Source organism: Pteropus alecto, unplaced genomic scaffold, assembly GCF_000325575.1.
Source record: "Pteropus alecto unplaced genomic scaffold, ASM32557v1 scaffold60, whole genome shotgun sequence".
NCBI lineage: Eukaryota > Metazoa > Chordata > Mammalia > Chiroptera > Pteropodidae > Pteropus > Pteropus alecto.
Genome location: NW_006430726.1, coordinates 3455293 through 3470603, shown reverse-complemented (window position 1 = coordinate 3470603; position 15311 = coordinate 3455293). Strand labels below are relative to the sequence as shown.

The window sequence follows — 15311 nt, the reverse complement described above, 5'->3', positions numbered from 1 at the left end:
TGGACACGAAAGCAGCCCCCATTGGAGCAGCGTTCTGGGGGCGGGGCCTCCTTGGAACCACACCCACTCGGGAGCAGGCTGAGGCCATATTGGGCGGGGCCAAAAAAAAGTTTGTCTTTGGAGCTGGCAGAGGAACAGCCAGGAGCCTTGGCTCTCTCGAGGGAGGCTTCCTGCGGTAGTTGACAGAGTGGACTTGAGTCCTTCCACTTCCATGCCCGTTTGCACAAGCCCCACTCCCACCATTCTTTGAACCAGCGGGCCAACTCTGTTCGGAAGAAGCATCTGCTTGCCTTTCTTCAATTAAAAAAAAAATGAATAAATAAGGATGCCTTGAGCACAGTCTCTGCACTCGGCAGGGATCCCCAATTAGCATGCGTGCTAGTGGCGCTCAGCCTGGTGGGCTGAGACAGCTCCATTGACGAAGGACGCAATAACAACCATCTTATCAGACTGCTCCTTCACAGTCTTCCTGATGTCCACCCACTCTCTGACTTCTGATTGCTACCTCCACCGAACTCAGCCTAACTTCTCAGCCTAATCTTTAAGATTAGCACATGTGGCTAAATCTAGGGCACACTTTAAAAATTTCCCCCTTTTAAAAAGGCATGGACATTTTCTCATTCACAGACTTCTCAATCTTTCTTCAGCATATGATACCATACTCTCAATTACCCCCTCCTTGAAATGCTTTGGAGTCCTTTGGCTTCCAGGACACTCATTTTTCTCATTCTTTCAACAAATATTTAGTATTTCAGGCATTGTTCTAGGATTTGAACCATCATTATTTCTTGCTTTAATTGCCACCATTCAGCAACCTCTTAATTAGACTCCCTGAGTCTCTTCCTCCCACCTTCATCCATCCAGCCAGCCACTGCAGCTAAGAGGGTTCTTCCTGAAATGCAAATCTGTTACTCCCCAGTTGAAAACTCTTCAAGGTTTCCCATTAGACCAAGTCCAAAACCTGTTAGTACATGAGGCCCTCCACTGAAAAGCAAGCAAAGAGGTGGAGAGGCCAGGGGCTGGGTCAGCCCTTCCTACCACACTCAAAGCTCAGGGCTCTGAAACCAAAGAGTCCTCTAAGTGTTCCATCCTCAAGCTTAGTAAAAACTTCCACCTAAATCCCCTTCTTGACTACTTACACAGTACATAAATGGCTGAGAAGTACCACCACCAAGAAAACCTATTTGACTTTTTTCCTCTATTTAATGGAAAAACAAATTTGGGCCAGGGAAGGCTTTCCTCTGAACATCAATCCTAGGGAATAAGTGGGGAAATCCTGATATTTGGGCTCATCACCTTGCACACAAAATCCACTTTGCTATAATGGTCACCTAAGGGCCCTTCAGAGATAGAACAAGCAAAATAAAGTGGAGCTTGTATATACAAAGGGTTGCAGAAAGAGGCATTAAGCTAAAATTACTGCAATGTGCCAAAAAAACATAAGGGTGACCAAAAATTTTTGATAGAAATTTAAATATTCAACACATAAATGTAAACATTAAAGTTATTGTATTTTTTTACGGCAGAACATTAAAGCTTTATTAGAAGCGATAGTACACTTCCAGACGTGGAAGCGGGCCTGAGCAGGAGAAGCCTGGCTCAAAGGCCAAAATGTTTTTATTAGTGAGGTGGGTCATAGTATACATTCTGCCTTATCTCAATGAGACTTTATAATGTCTTTTGGGACTAAAACCTCTAAAATTCTATGTCAAAGTTTCATACCGGCCTGGGCAGAGAGCCAGCTACCTGGGGACCCAAGTCTCAGCTCGGGGTCTGTGAACTGTTAAGGAGAGCACCACTGGGGTAAGAGTTGCTCCCTGGAGAGGCAGTCACAGGTGCACAGTCCCAGCTCAGCTGCGGGTGTCTGCATACCTGCACTGCAGCCTTGATTCTGCTACTTATAAGCTGTGTGACCTTGGACAAGTTACTAAATCTCTGTCCACCTCCACCTCTTTGTCTGTTAAATGACAGTATTAAGAAGAACCTGTACCTTTAAAGCTGCGAGGACTGCTTGTTTTCGCACAAGACGACGTATGCTCAGCGTTGGGGCTGGAGGAAAACTGAAGACTGTGCTATAAGGAGAGCATCTGGATGAAGCAGGGCCGTATGCAGGGGAGGGATGAAGAAATAAAACTCAGTGGTGGGCAATGGGAGAACGAGCAGAGAGGCAAGACCAGAGGAAGTGGGGCACCATACCAGAGGCACATAAACTATCACTTTTCTAAGACTTGATAGGAAAAGTCCATATATAAAGTCAGGAGTATGCAACTCCTGCACACGTTCCCTTCTCAACAATAGGTTTGACATCCTTGGGGCTTGTCCAAGAAGGTAAGAAGCAGATACGTCCATGAGGGCTCATTTATTTGATTTATTCTAAGGTTTCTCCTCTTTAGTGAGGCCATTTTTATTAGTTCTTGATCCTCCTGAGACAAGTGAGAAGGCCATCATGAAAATGCCCACATGACCCTTATGAACGGCTTTCTTGAAAGGGACTTAGAGTGGTTAGAAAATAAATACTTCTGGAGGGACTATTGTTCCTCCTGGGCTGCCAAGGCCACCAGTGCTGCTTGTACCTCTTCTGCCTGGGCGGGGGGCAGCAGACAGTCTTGAATGAGGGCCAGAGCGGCTGCTTCTGTCAGGCCGCTGAAGTCCTGGGATGTTTTGACAGGGAGGTGCCCGGCCAGCTCACAGAGCGCAACATTGAATGCCTCGCCTTCCTTTATCCCAAAGCTGGACTTCCGGGCCCAGAGGATCACCCGGACCCCCATGAGGGCTGAGGAAGGTGAAGTCTTTCCAGGTGGGGCCCCCCGGGTCACAAACAAGTTATGTGCAATCTCGTGGTCAGTCAGATAGTCGGTGGCCCGACATACCCTGCTAACCAAGGCTTCCAGGTCAGGCCCTGGCCCGCTGGTGTAAAAGAGGAAGCCAGGAGCTGGGAGAGCCTGGAGCAGGTGCAAATGGCCCCCAGGGTCCAGGGTCTTGCTTGGTGCCCCCTCCACGGGCAGTCTGTGGTCCAGGTAATACCCATGCAGGTGGAGGTGGTTCACTGAGGCCAAGCCACCCAGGCTGTTGAAACCGACACGAAAGCCTGGGTGCGCGCTCAGCAGCACCGCCTCAAGCCCAGCCCGCAGCACACCCGGCAGCAGGCGCTGGGGGAGCCCCTGGGCAGGCTCCGGCACCAGCAGCACATGGCCCCACTCCAGGGGGCTGATGTTGATCACCACGAGGATGTCCTCTTGCTGGAGAACACCTGAGAGACCAGGCTCCTGGCGCAAACGGAAGAGGACTTCTCCTGGCTGGATTTTGTTGAAGTTAAACTGTTCAGGGTCAAATGGTTGCCTCACACTCCTGATGTTCTGGGGGCGCCTCCTCTGCATCCCTCGTTCCATGTTCAGCTGAGCCACAAAACCCACGGCACCAGGGAGGGTTTGGGTCTGTAGCTCTCCCAGACAGTAGCGGAACAGCCCCAGCTCCATCCGCTGCCTCCAAGCAGAGCGGAGGGCAGCGTCAAAGCGAGACAGTGGCAGCCTGTCCGGGAGGCTGGGTGCGTTCCTCGGCCACTGGACCCCTTCCCACACAAGTTCCTTCTGTCCATAGACAAAGTCAGGGATGCCTTGTCCTTCCCATTCCTCTTTGTTTGGAGGGAGCAAATAGGAAGTGTTACTTGAATCATGTGGAACAGCCATGGGAGTAATCTGAAACAATCATAAGAGGTGAAAAACACATGATGTTACCCTATTTCCAGAGATTTTATTTTTATTTTCGAATAACCTTTACTTGTAGTTCTGATTACAAAAGTAACATGTGTCTTTGGTAAAATACTTTGAAAACTTAGAAATCACTCATTATTCTGCCACCTGTAGATTAGCATATATTTTTGCTAAATTAAAAATATATATTGAACTTTTTTCTTTCTAAAATTTATATGGGCTGGGTAAACTTCCTTAATGGAGAAAAAAATAAAGATAAAATACAACCCTATTCCAACGTCCGGGGAAAAAAAATCACAATTTACATTTGGCCTAATTTTCTTATGTAGATGGACCTTAAGTTTTTAAAACAAATCTTTAATTGTACATACAGGTTGCTGCCAATTTCATACTAAGACACGCACTATTGCAATGAACGTTCTGTATATCTATCCTTGTCAACACATTTTTACTTTCCTTTATAATAAAATCCCAGTAGATCATTGGGTCAGAATAGGCTCATGGCTCAAGCTTTTGATATATACTCTGTCAAACTGCCCTCCAGAAAACCATACCATTGTTCCAGTGTATGAAGATGGCCAGGGTTTCAAAGCTGACCACTCCCTGGATGGGAATGGTTTTCCAACTATTTGGCAGTGATTTCGAATGACTATGCATAGAACCATGCGGGTGAGAAAGGCCCAGTGTATGCTTAAGTGCCCAGTCAATCCTTCGAGGGGAAGTCAGTACCTGTCTTCATCTCCCACTGGGGCCCTGGAGCCCTGCGGACCCAGCGGTGACAGGGAGAGGAGCCCGCTGCTGGTGCAGACAGAACTTCAGAAGGAGGTTTACCTCAATAGAGTCGCTTCAGTCCAAGCTTGGGTTCCCTCAGCTCTGCTGGTCCAGAAACTTCACATTAATAAAAAGGAAAGAAAACATAAAACATGCAATGACATATCAAAATTCAAGCTGAGTTTAATGGATATTGAGTTTCAGTTTCGTAAGATAAAGTTCCAGGGACTGGTCGCACAACAATGTGATATACTTAATACTACTGAACCGTACACCTAGAAATAGTTCAGATGATAAATCTCGTATGTGTTTTTTTTTACCCCCTAAAAAAAGTTTAAGTCAAGCTGAGCATAAATTTCACAATAAAATGTAAAGTCTAAAATTATTCTATTAAAAGTGAGTTTTAGACATTCCTCCAAAGAAGATACACAAATGGCCAACAAGCACATGAAAAGATGCTGAACATCACTAGTCATTAGGAAAATGTAAATCAAAACCACAATGAGATACTACCTCACATCCATTAGGATGGCTACCATCAAAAACAGAAAATAATGAGGAGAAATTGGAACCCTTGGGCACTGTTGATAGGAACTTAAAATGATGCCACTGTGAAAAACAGAATGACAGTTCCTCAAAAAAGTAAAAACAGAATTACTATATTAGCAATTCCAACTTCTGGGTATATACGCAGAAGAATTGAAAGCAGGTTTTAAAGAGAGATTTGAACCCCCATGTTCATAGCATCAATATTCACAGTAGCCAAAAGACAGAAGCAACCCAAGTGTCTATCGACAGATGAATGAAGAAACGAAATGTGGTACGTACATACAGTGGAGTATTATTCAGCTTTAAAAACGAAGAAAATTCTGACACATGCAATAACATGGATGAACCTTGAGGACATTATGATAAGTGAAATAAGCCAGTCACAAAAGGACAAATCCTGCATGATTGTACTTATATGAGGTACGACAGTAGTCAAATTCATAGAAACAGAAGGTAGAATGGTGGTTGCCAGGGGCTGGGGGGAGAGTAGAATGAGAAGTTGTTTGTCGTTTAATGGGTACAGAGTTTCAGTTTTGCAAGATGAAAAGAGTTCTGGAGATCGGCTACACAACAATGTAAATATATTAACACTACTGCATACTTAGAAATGGATAAGATGATAAATGTTCTTATGTGTTTTTAACCACAATTTTAAAAAAGGTCAAAATGGTAAATTATTTTACAACTAAAAAAATTTTTAAGTTAGTCTCAAAATAGGTTTAAGAAATCCAGCAATTTGCTATTTACCTGAGCTATAGTTAAGACAGTATTCACTTACTCTTCCATTTATTCAATCATTCGTTTATTCATTCATTCATGGTCAATATCCATCTTGTGCCCACTCCTGATGTGCTGAGGACACTCCTATGCAACCTGGTCCCGCTTAGCTGAGCCACAAAACCCAAGTTTTTATGAAGTAACTGCTGTGTATGAGGCAAGGAGACAGTTTGCTACAAAGATAGCAAATAAGGCAAAAAAAAAAGGTCCCTATCCTTATGAAACTTACATCCTGTGGTGGAGTCAGACGATAAGCAAAATGGACTTGTTAACTGTCCATGGAGGTACCATTTTGTGGGAAACAAGTGATACAATAGAGGGTAACTAACAGGTGGGATCAGAGCAGGGTTCTCTGAGCTGACAGCTGAGCTAAGACAGGAAGAAGCCTGCAGTGAAGAGCTAAGGAAAGTGTGCTCTAGGCAAAGGAAACTCCAAGTTCAAGCCTATGAATCAGGCAGGCACTTGGCCCGTTCAAGAACAGAAAGGAGGCCAGTGTTACTGGAGTACGGCCGACACAGGACGACAGCCTCAGATGAGGCTGGAGAGGATAGCAGGGCCTTACGCTTCATGGTCGGGAGCTTAGATTTTATTCCAAATGGAATAAGAAATCGCTGGCAGGTTCTAAGCAGAAGGATCATCTGATATTTTACAAACCTTATTCTAAGTGCTGTGCAGAAAATGAATTGTAGGGGAGCAAGGGAAAAACAGAGACACCATTTCAGAGGTCACTCTTCCCCTTGCCCACTCTGCTCCTCACTCTTACTAAGCTTGTTCTTGCTCAGGGCCTTGGCACTTTGAGTTCTTCCAGCCTAAAATATCCTTTCCCCAGATTTTCTTTACATGGATGGCTTTTTCAGGTCTCAGATCACATGTCACCACCTCAGAGAAACCTGTGTGTCCATCCCATCTAATGTCCCAAGGAAAACAGGAAGAAGGAAACAATATTGCAAGCAGGGGAAAAAATGTCTTGGGGGAAAAAAAAAGAGTCCACAAATCCAAAAGTTGGTACTTTGACAAAAATATAAACCTTTGAAAAAGCTAAACTAATTTTACAACAAGCAGCACTAAAAGCTATTTTTAAATATATATCAGCAATCAGTTTTATCACTGTATCAAGAGTTAATCAGGTACAAGATGGACAATATGCTAAGACTGGATGGATGACTCAGAATGACTAATGAGAAACATGCCAAGTGGCACAAAATGTTCTGACTGTTCAATATACACCCTCCTCTGTAGAAAAATCTATCAGGAAACAAAATTATAATCAGAAGGTTGTTCAGCGAACCTTTGGGTTCCAAGCCGAGTGAGGTGGCTGGGAGATCTAGGTCATTGCTGGTCACCATGGCTCAAGGCTGATTCCCGCATCTCGACAGTGAAGAGATACTGTCTCATCATGAAGTCCAGGCTGGCCGGCGCTCCTCCTCCTCATTCTAGTACAGGAGACACAGTGACAGCTTCTAGCTCTTTGCCTACTCTTTTACTAACTGAAGATTAACTCTTTCTTGGACAGAAAAAGCCTACTGTCAAAACGATCAGGTTGGGACAGGACTCACTTCAGTCACTTTGACTGGTTTTGGTGTTCCCAGTACTCTGCAGCCTCCACTTCTTGGAATGGAATATTTTCACCATGGTGGGGCTTACATACTGATCTAGTGAGTCTTACTAGAATCACCCTCAGATGATCACCTTCTTATTAAGCGCTGGGAAAACTACAGTCACTCAGCAAACATTCACTCAACAACTGCCATATATCAGGCCCTAGAGGTCATGATTCTCATAGCTCATGGGGCTTCCGGTCTAGTCGGGGAAACAGACGTTAACCCAATCATTACCTGAGTAGATATAAATTGCAAATATAATACAGGCTGTCAAGGAGGAGCACTGGGTACTCTGAGTGTAAGGGAGATTCCTGCTCTAGTCTAGGGGATCAGGAAAGGCTTCCCTGAGTCTGATGGAAGAGGAATTGGGAGCCCATAGTGGCTGAAACACAGGAAGTCTGAGGAGACAGCAAAAAGGCTGATGTCAAGACTACAGAGGACCAGGACTTGGGTTTTTAAACACATAATGGTTTTAAACTAAGACTGACATGATCAGACTTAGACTTTACTAAGATCAGGAAGTAGAATGAATTGAAAGAATCAAGATTTAACCCCGACAATTTTAACTGTCAAGTATATCTCAATAAGGCTGAAAAATGGAAACAAAAGAATCTCACCTCTTCCTCTAGGCAGCTTGGGATCCTCACCTTTTGGAGCTGTGTAAGATTCATTCATTCACGCATACATCCAATAAATATTTATTGAGAGCCTACTGTGTACCAACCATTGTCCTAGGGGTTTGGAGGGGCAAGAGCTCACTGGAGGTCAGCACGGAGTCTGGGTGCAGGGTGGGGTCAGAGGAGAGAATGTAGGCTGGCGTGATGAGTACAGCAGTAGGGAGCTTTGAAGAGAGCCTTAGAATGGAGCGACGTCTTTCTAAATGCTCAAGCCTAGACAAGCCACTCGAATCCTCTGGACCTCTGTACTTCCACATTTTAAATGGGAACCTACCTTGCAGCGTTGTTGTAAGACTTGAAGTAACTATGCACAGCGCTTGGCATTCAGTGGGTCTTCAGTAAACTGCCTCAGTAGGCAGCAAGGTTATGGTTATTTCTGGAGAGGTGACATGGGGACTGCAACGCGTGAGGCGGGTGCCAGGTGGTAACGTCTGGATGGAAAAGCAGTCCCTGGGCAGAGGGGCAGCCGACAGCCTCTGGCCACTCAGAGTTTTCCGGCCATCCTGGCTCCAGAGACGTCCCTGCTGTCCTTACCAGGCCTCGCCTGTGGCTTCCGTCTACCGCAGGCGAGGAAGATGTACCGCGCGGCGACCCCCAAGTTCCTTCCAGGGCCAAAGCGACGTCGACGCACGCGCAGTCTGTACGCACGCACGCGGCGTGTCTCGCCCCGCCCACCCTGGAGGCGGGGCCTGCGGCCTGGGCCCCGCCCCGGAGCGTCCGGCCCCGCCCCGGGCCCCGCCTCCAGCTCGCCAGGGACCGCCCGGAGCCGAGAGCTGGCGGCGGAACCCGGCTGGGAGCGTCTGGGCTCTTTAAGGAGGGGGTGGGCCTGGGGGCGGTGGCCCCAGGAGCGGTTGCCGCGGGGACGGGGCGGTGACGCGACCCGAGGGCGGAAGTGAGAAAGTTGCCGGCGTCCCGAGACGAGTTGGCGGAGCTGTGCGCGAGGCGCGGCGATGGGGGGCTCCGGCAGCCGCCTGTCCAAGGAGCTGCTGGCCGAGTACCAGGTGCGCGGGACGCTGGGCCCCGGGGAGCCGGCGCGCTGGCCTGCGCTCGGGAGCGGGGTCCCGGAGCAGGCGGCAGGGCGGGCGCGGCCTCTGGACGGCCCGCTGACCCCCCGTCTCGTTCTGCCTTACAGGACTTGACGTTCCTGACCAAGCAGGAGATCCTTCTGTAAGTGCTGTCTCGAACTCTGCCTCCAGGATCCTCTGGGGACAGTTTCGGGGGCTCTGTCTTACAGATGGGCAAACTGAGGCTCCCAGGGGGAGGGGCAGGCACCTGCCTGAAGTCGGCAGCTGAGCCGGAATTGGAGTCCCGAGTCCTCGGCTGCGCCCTGCTGCCGGCACGCCCTCCGCGCCCGCGCTGGGGGCCCCCCGCTGTGCAACCAAAGTTGGGCGCTCTTTGACCCCGCGCTCCACTGGCTTCTGCAGAAGCGAACTTCCTGTACCAGTCGGGCGGGAGCTGCTGTGGCTCTCGGCTGACGACCTCCTGGCAAGGCCACAGAAATACTGGGGAGCCTGACTCCTCCCAATTTTACCTGAATAATACAGTAACCGTTAACGCTTACTGAGCACTTATCCTGCGCCAGGAACAGTGCTAAATTACCTTACATTATATCACTTAATCCTCCAGAGGGAGGCACAGAGTCAGTGTAAGAGATCCAGAAAAGGTTGGTAACTTGCCTAAGAGTACACTACGAGAAAGAGGATTTGAACTGGGGCAGGAACCCCCTTTTTAGCCGTGTGCCAGCTTTATGTGGCCAGGGCTCCCCTTGGCTAAAGTAAGCCCACAGGGAAGGTGGGGCTGTCGAGGAAGGAGATAGTTCAGGGTAGCGCTAAAAAGAGGGAGGCTTTGAGGAGCAGGAGACCCCGGAGTTCTCCCTGTTCACAGGGCCAACTTGTGGCTCCTTCCCCAACCTCTCCGCCTCCCAGGGAGCTTAAACACAGTGCCCAGCACAGTGGCTGACACACAGTAGGCCCCCAGGAAATAGCCATTGCAAGAATGGACTCCTAGCCTGTACTGTCTTGTGACATATCTCCCTCTGGCTTATCAAGGCTGACGACCTAGTTCTCTGTATGTGGCTTAGCTCCTCACATGGTGGGCAATGAACAGCAAGGCAAGGAATGGGGTGTAAAACACAGGAAGGTGCACCAACAGGTCCCCCTCCTTCCACTAGAGCCCACAAGCGGTTCTGTGAGCTGCTTCCCCAGGAGCACCGGAGTGTGGAGGAGTCACTGCAGGCACGAGTGTCCTTGGAGCAGATCCTAAGCCTTCCTGAGCTCAAGGTGCCAGGCTCCCACCCTCACTCTGCTACTCTTCTTGAGATCATGCGGTCACTGGTCCCCATTCTTGTCTTTCCTCTGTTTAGTCCTAATTTCCTGTGACTGCCTCTCCTTAGGGCTGCTGTGACAATTTCTATGCACAAGACCTAGCCCCCTGCTTGTAACACAAGTGTTCGATTAACTCTTTCTGTTGTAAATAACAGCCCACCTCATTCTCTGCTTAGGGTGCCTTCCTCTTCCTTCTCTGCCCCCAGGCCGACCTGTAGGTTAACCTCTGACTCACCCCCAGAAGCTTTCCCTGCCCCCTCCCCATCTGGGTCACTGGTCCTGCCCCCCATGCTAGCCCCAAAGTGCAGGTCATTCTCCCCCAGGAGCCTGCGCTCATGGTGCGGGTAGTGACCTGGACGCACCACTCCCCCACCGACCCCCCGTTCCCGGGGTGTGAGTGCATGACCTGGGCTGTGTCCTGTGGCATTCACAAAGGCTCTCTTCCTAGGCCAACCCTTTCAAGGAGCGAATCTGCAGGGTCTTCTCGACCTCCCCAACCAGAGACAGCCTGAGCTTTGAGGACTTCCTGGATCTCCTCAGTGTGTTCAGTGACACAGCAACGCCAGACATCAAGTCCCACTATGCCTTCCGCATCTTCGGTAAGGACCGCGAGGAGCCTGGTGAAACGCAGTCTCTCACACGGTCTTCTCAGTGATACTGCTTAGGAGCTGGGCATCACTCTGGAACCTTGGCGCTCACCTGACCACATCCTTTCGGGCTTCCTGTATCTGCTGTCTAGATTTCGATGATGATGGAACCTTGAACCGAGAAGACTTGAGCCAGCTGGTGAACTGCCTCACGGGAGAGGGCGAGGACACGCGGCTCAGTGCTTCAGAGATGAAGCAGCTCATTGACAATGTGAGCAGCTGGGCCCAGTGGGGGCGGGCCTGTGAGCCCAGAGAAGGGTTGGAGCTTTGGCCTGACACGCTTTCTTTCCCAGATCCTGGAAGAGTCTGACATTGATAGGGATGGGACCATTAATCTCTCCGAGTTCCAGCATGTCATCTCTCGTTCACCGGACTTCGCCAGGTAAGACAGTGGTCCCATCTGTGACATCTGGGTCTGGGACATAGTTATGGGAGTGGTGCCCAGTATAAGCCCCCTGCTTCCTCTAAATGACTCAAGATAGCTCTTCTCCTAAGGGGAAGTGACAGACGTGGGACACAGCCCATTCCAAAGGGCCTTAGGGGAGAGGTGGGTAAGTTTGGGTTTAGACATAACCCTCCTCTTGCAGCAGAAAACCCAATTCACTCTTCTTTGTTCAGCTCCTTCAAGATTGTCCTGTGACAGAAGCCACAGCGTGTATCCCAGCACCTTGTCAAAGAACCTTTCCACTGCTGCCCTGTGGCCAAGGTTACGCCTGTGTTGCCAGGTCCGGCCAAGCTGGCCCAGTCGAGCTGGCACGGTGCAGTCTTGTCCTGGGCAGGGGAGCGCCCTCCACGTAAGGGCCTCTCCCCTTCTCACTGCCATTGTCATCGCTCTGTTTGTGTTTTTACTAATCAATAATAAAGGTTTAGAAGTTTTGACCCTGTGCGTGACACTAGAAACACTGGTATGAGGAAGAACTGGACTTGTAGGAGACTTCAGTTGTACTGGGCATAAGGAACCTTTAAAGAAGGGGCTGAGAAGGGAGCGTCGGGGATGGAACTCTTCTGTCTCCAGACTGTGGTGGCGGTTACCCGAATTTCTACAGGTGTTGAAATTTATAGAACTGTATACCAAAAAAAAAAAAAAATTTTTTTACTATATGATCATTTAAAAAATAAAATACTTCTTTTTGAAGAGTTAAAAAACCTTGTTCCCTGTGCCCTCACCCCTGAACAGAGTAAGGGGTTGAGGTACAGGAACAAATCCCCTGCCCCGCTCCATCAGTGTGTCCAGCTCCCCCCAGGGGGAGCCACACTCCACTGGGAGATGCAGTCGGCCAGGCCAGGCTAGCTCTGGCCCACTAGACCCTGGAAAGAGGAGCTTGCAATCCCCCTGAACTCAGAACTAGACCAACCTCAAAAAAGCAACAGTCCTTTAAAATGAAGGGCCATGATTCAATTTTAATTCTTTCGATTTTATTAAAAAAAAAAAAAAAGTAAAGTGCGTCTTAAAAAAATATAAAACCCACATAAACTCAGGGCCCCTGTGCGGGGTAGCGCCACTATCCCTTAGAGTGGAGGCAGGCAAAGTGTGGGGGTGACGGGCCTGGGCTCAAAGACGAGGCTGGGGTGGATATGGGGACAGGGACACACGGGTTCTCAGGCTGGACGGAGGAAGGAAGGCAACAGTCTCTTCTCAAAATTCCAAGGGGAAGGTGTACATCGTCATGAACTCCTGGTTTCATGCTGCCTGATCTCTCATGTGGCCGCAGCCTGATGCAGGCTGGGAAGGTGGCTGGAGCCCAGGGCCTTGTGAGGGCCGCAATGCCAGCGGAGCCCTCTGGTCCCTGAGGTGATGGGAAGATGGCCATGACAGCTTGGCCAGCTGGCCAGGTAGGACCCACAGAGCCCAAGCTGGGCTCTGGCTCTGCGGTGAGAGGGGCGGCCTGAAGCAGCAGGATAAGGCAGAGTTAGCGGGGCCAGCTGCTGACGGCTTCCCAACTCTGTCTCGAACCACCACTTCATTTGAGTCCGCAAATCCCCCGTGAGACGGGCCGGGCCGGGAACTGGAGCAGCTGTGTGCACGGCACTCTGTTGTCTCTCACTCTGCGCGCTCTCGTTTCACATTTTCAATGGTTTTTTTTTTTTAAAAAAAGGCTCAGTTTACATGAGGAGCACTGTTCTGCCCACCTAGGCGGGCCCCCATCTTCAGCCAGGACCTCCTGGGCCACGGCTGTCTGGGCTGGCGAGCAGCAGGCCAGCTGGCTCCATCGCTCCCAAGGGCTGGGCGCCACGCTTGGGTGCCACAAGGAGCAGAGGTCCAGCCGATCCGCTCTGAGCATTCATGGCCCTGGAAGCCAGGGTGGCCTCCTGTAGAAGTCAGCTGTCACACTACCGAATCCCGGATCTCAGAGCCTAGGCGGACCCGAGGCCGGGGGCACACCGGGGACACCTCTACGAAGCTGTCGTGGATGCTGAGTGGCCTCTTCTCTGACTCGGTGAAGACCCGGGGCCCCGGGGAGCTATCCAACAGGGCCTGGTAGCCTCGGTGGTCGAGTGAGGTGCTGGGGGGGCCTACACCATTGAGCGGCCGGGTCTCAGGTGGCAGCACCACAGGGCGGGTCTTGGGGTGCACACTGGCACACTCCCCCTGCTTCAGGAAGACTTTCATGCCGCCCCGATGCCGGTAGAGGAAGAATAAAATCAGGAGCACCACGGCGAACACAAACAGCGTGCACATCACCAGGAACTCAGTCCAGTAGGACTTGTCCACACGCCAGCTGGCATTACTTTGGGCCGGTGAACTCACCCGCGATGTGCTGATGACGGCAGGCGCTTTTCCACTCTGCTGTGCCACCGTGTCCTCTATCTTTGGGCAGTAGCTGGCCACCAGCTGCTGGAAGTTTTCCTCCAATGACCAGCACTGGAACACCCCTAGCTCCTGCTGGCTGCCCACCAGCAGCAGGTCCCCAGTGGGCAACACCCGGCAAGAGGCTGAGGCATTGACAGGGGCGCCGTTGTGCAGCCAGAGCCGGGTTGCCAGGTTGGAGAGGAGGGGGCAGGCCAAGCTGTTCACCGTATTGGGCTGGAACTGGACTTGTTCACACAGCGTCTCGTCTAGGGGCAGGCAGGGCAGAGGGTGAAGGGGCCTGGCATCCACAGCAGCCCCAGCTCACCCACCGCCCCTGGGCTATGCTCATCATGCCATGATGGCAACTCTGAGGACTCTGGGGACTGTGGCTCTCACTTCCCAGGCCCCCGCTTGCAGGCTGGAGGGACGAGGATGGAAGGAAATGCATTTACACCCACCAGTGCCCAAATTTGGGAGCCTTCTAAGCAGCTTGGCCCCCGCTTCCCTAAACCCTTTGAGAGGCACCTTACCTGTTGGTAGAGAGATCCGGGCCTTGGCCAAGGAAGTGTTGCAGAGGCCCCTGGCATTAGCCCCCTCAATGTCCTGGATCCATGGCCTAAGCACCAAAGAGAGTTTGGGATAAGCCAGGAACACCCCGGTGAACCCACACCCCCCACCCTAGGTGCAGCACAGGCCCTCACACAGCCCTGTAGGTATAGGTCTGGGCAAGGGCTCAGGGTCCAGGGACTACTAGGCCCAGAGCAGGGGTAAAAGGCAGGTGGCTTTCCCACCCCCACAGGGGCTGAGCCAGCATCTCTGTCTACCCAGTATTTATTTCAAATAAAAGTTACTTTAATACTTCCTTGAATTACAACAGCACTACCAGCCTTTAGAAAAAGTCTGGAAGGACAGCTGGATCTATATGTATATAGCTGTCTTTTTTTAAAACACTGTACATGCACTGACTTGTTTAATAAAATGTAATAATGAAGAAAAGTGATTTTTTTAAGAAAAGTAATTCTTGATGCATTCAGAAAACCTGAAATACTCAACCAAGCACGAAGGCTAAAAACACTGCAAAAATGACCCATAATCTATCATCCAATGATCAGGACAGGGAGCATTTGTGGTGTGTCCCTCCAGGTGTACACATATGTACTCCCCTATGTGGTTTTTTAAAATGTAAAACTGGCACCAGGTATCCCCCTGTGTGAAGCAAGGACATGAGAAGTAGGGCAGATCCAATTTTTACTTAAAATATATGTATTTTTTTGTTTATTTTACACATATCTAGAAAAATCTGGGAGGACATGTATCAAATTCTCACTGATTCTAGGTGGTGGGTGGTGGGATTAGGAGTAGTTATATTTTGATTGGGCTTATCTCTGTTTTCTAAGTTCTCTCTGTATATGAACATCTTACAATCCAAACAAGTTACCTTGGAAACAGTTTTTAATGGGTTTG

The 15311-nt window shown here is 49.8% G+C and overlaps 4 protein-coding genes across 9 annotated transcripts in view; 1 reads left to right on the top strand and 3 right to left on the bottom strand.

Annotated features, from left to right (window-relative positions):
* Positions 1–2201, bottom strand: part of LOC102885546 (tubulin polyglutamylase TTLL13P) — a 12816-nt gene extending 10615 nt beyond the window's left edge. For all 4 annotated transcript variants that reach the window (XM_006905274.3, XM_015593929.2, XM_015593915.2 and 1 more), the window contains exon 1: positions 1991–2201. The gene's annotated coding sequence lies outside the window, so the exon portion shown is untranslated. The remainder of the gene's footprint in view (positions 1–1990) is intronic.
* Positions 2202–2348: 147 nt separating this feature from the next.
* GDPGP1 (GDP-D-glucose phosphorylase 1) lies at positions 2349–8783 on the bottom strand. Of its 3 annotated transcripts, none has more exons than XM_015593965.2 (4): positions 8360–8783; positions 7096–7240; positions 4440–4598; positions 2349–3695 (listed from the first exon to the last, which is right to left on the bottom strand). In XM_015593965.2, exon 4 carries the CDS (start codon positions 3684–3686, stop codon positions 2529–2531), a length of 1158 nt encoding a protein of 385 aa, XP_015449451.1. In that variant the 5' UTR covers positions 3687–3695; positions 4440–4598; positions 7096–7240; positions 8360–8783; the 3' UTR covers positions 2349–2528. The 3 variants fall into 3 exon arrangements, with proteins under 3 accessions (XP_015449451.1, XP_006905337.1, XP_006905338.1); XM_006905275.3 differs by having other exon boundaries at positions 4542–4598; XM_006905276.3 differs by lacking the exon at positions 7096–7240 and having other exon boundaries at positions 4542–4598.
* A 95-nt stretch (positions 8784–8878) lies between these two features.
* Positions 8879–11935, top strand: CIB1 (calcium and integrin binding 1). The gene is made up of 7 exons (XM_006905273.3): positions 8879–9086; positions 9218–9252; positions 10256–10364; positions 10858–11008; positions 11149–11267; positions 11350–11438; positions 11675–11935. Exons 1-7 carry the CDS (start codon positions 9036–9038, stop codon positions 11694–11696), a joined length of 576 nt encoding a protein of 191 aa, XP_006905335.1. The 5' UTR covers positions 8879–9035; the 3' UTR covers positions 11697–11935.
* A 515-nt stretch (positions 11936–12450) lies between these two features.
* Positions 12451–15311, bottom strand: part of SEMA4B (semaphorin 4B) — a 37157-nt gene continuing 34296 nt past the window's right edge. Inside the window, exons 14-15 of the mRNA XM_025050339.1 lie at positions 14378–14463; positions 12451–14113 (exon numbers count right to left, since the gene is read on the bottom strand). Coding sequence (XP_024906107.1) covers positions 13383–14113; positions 14378–14463 — 817 coding nt within the window. The 3' untranslated portion in view covers positions 12451–13382. The remainder of the gene's footprint in view (positions 14114–14377; positions 14464–15311) is intronic.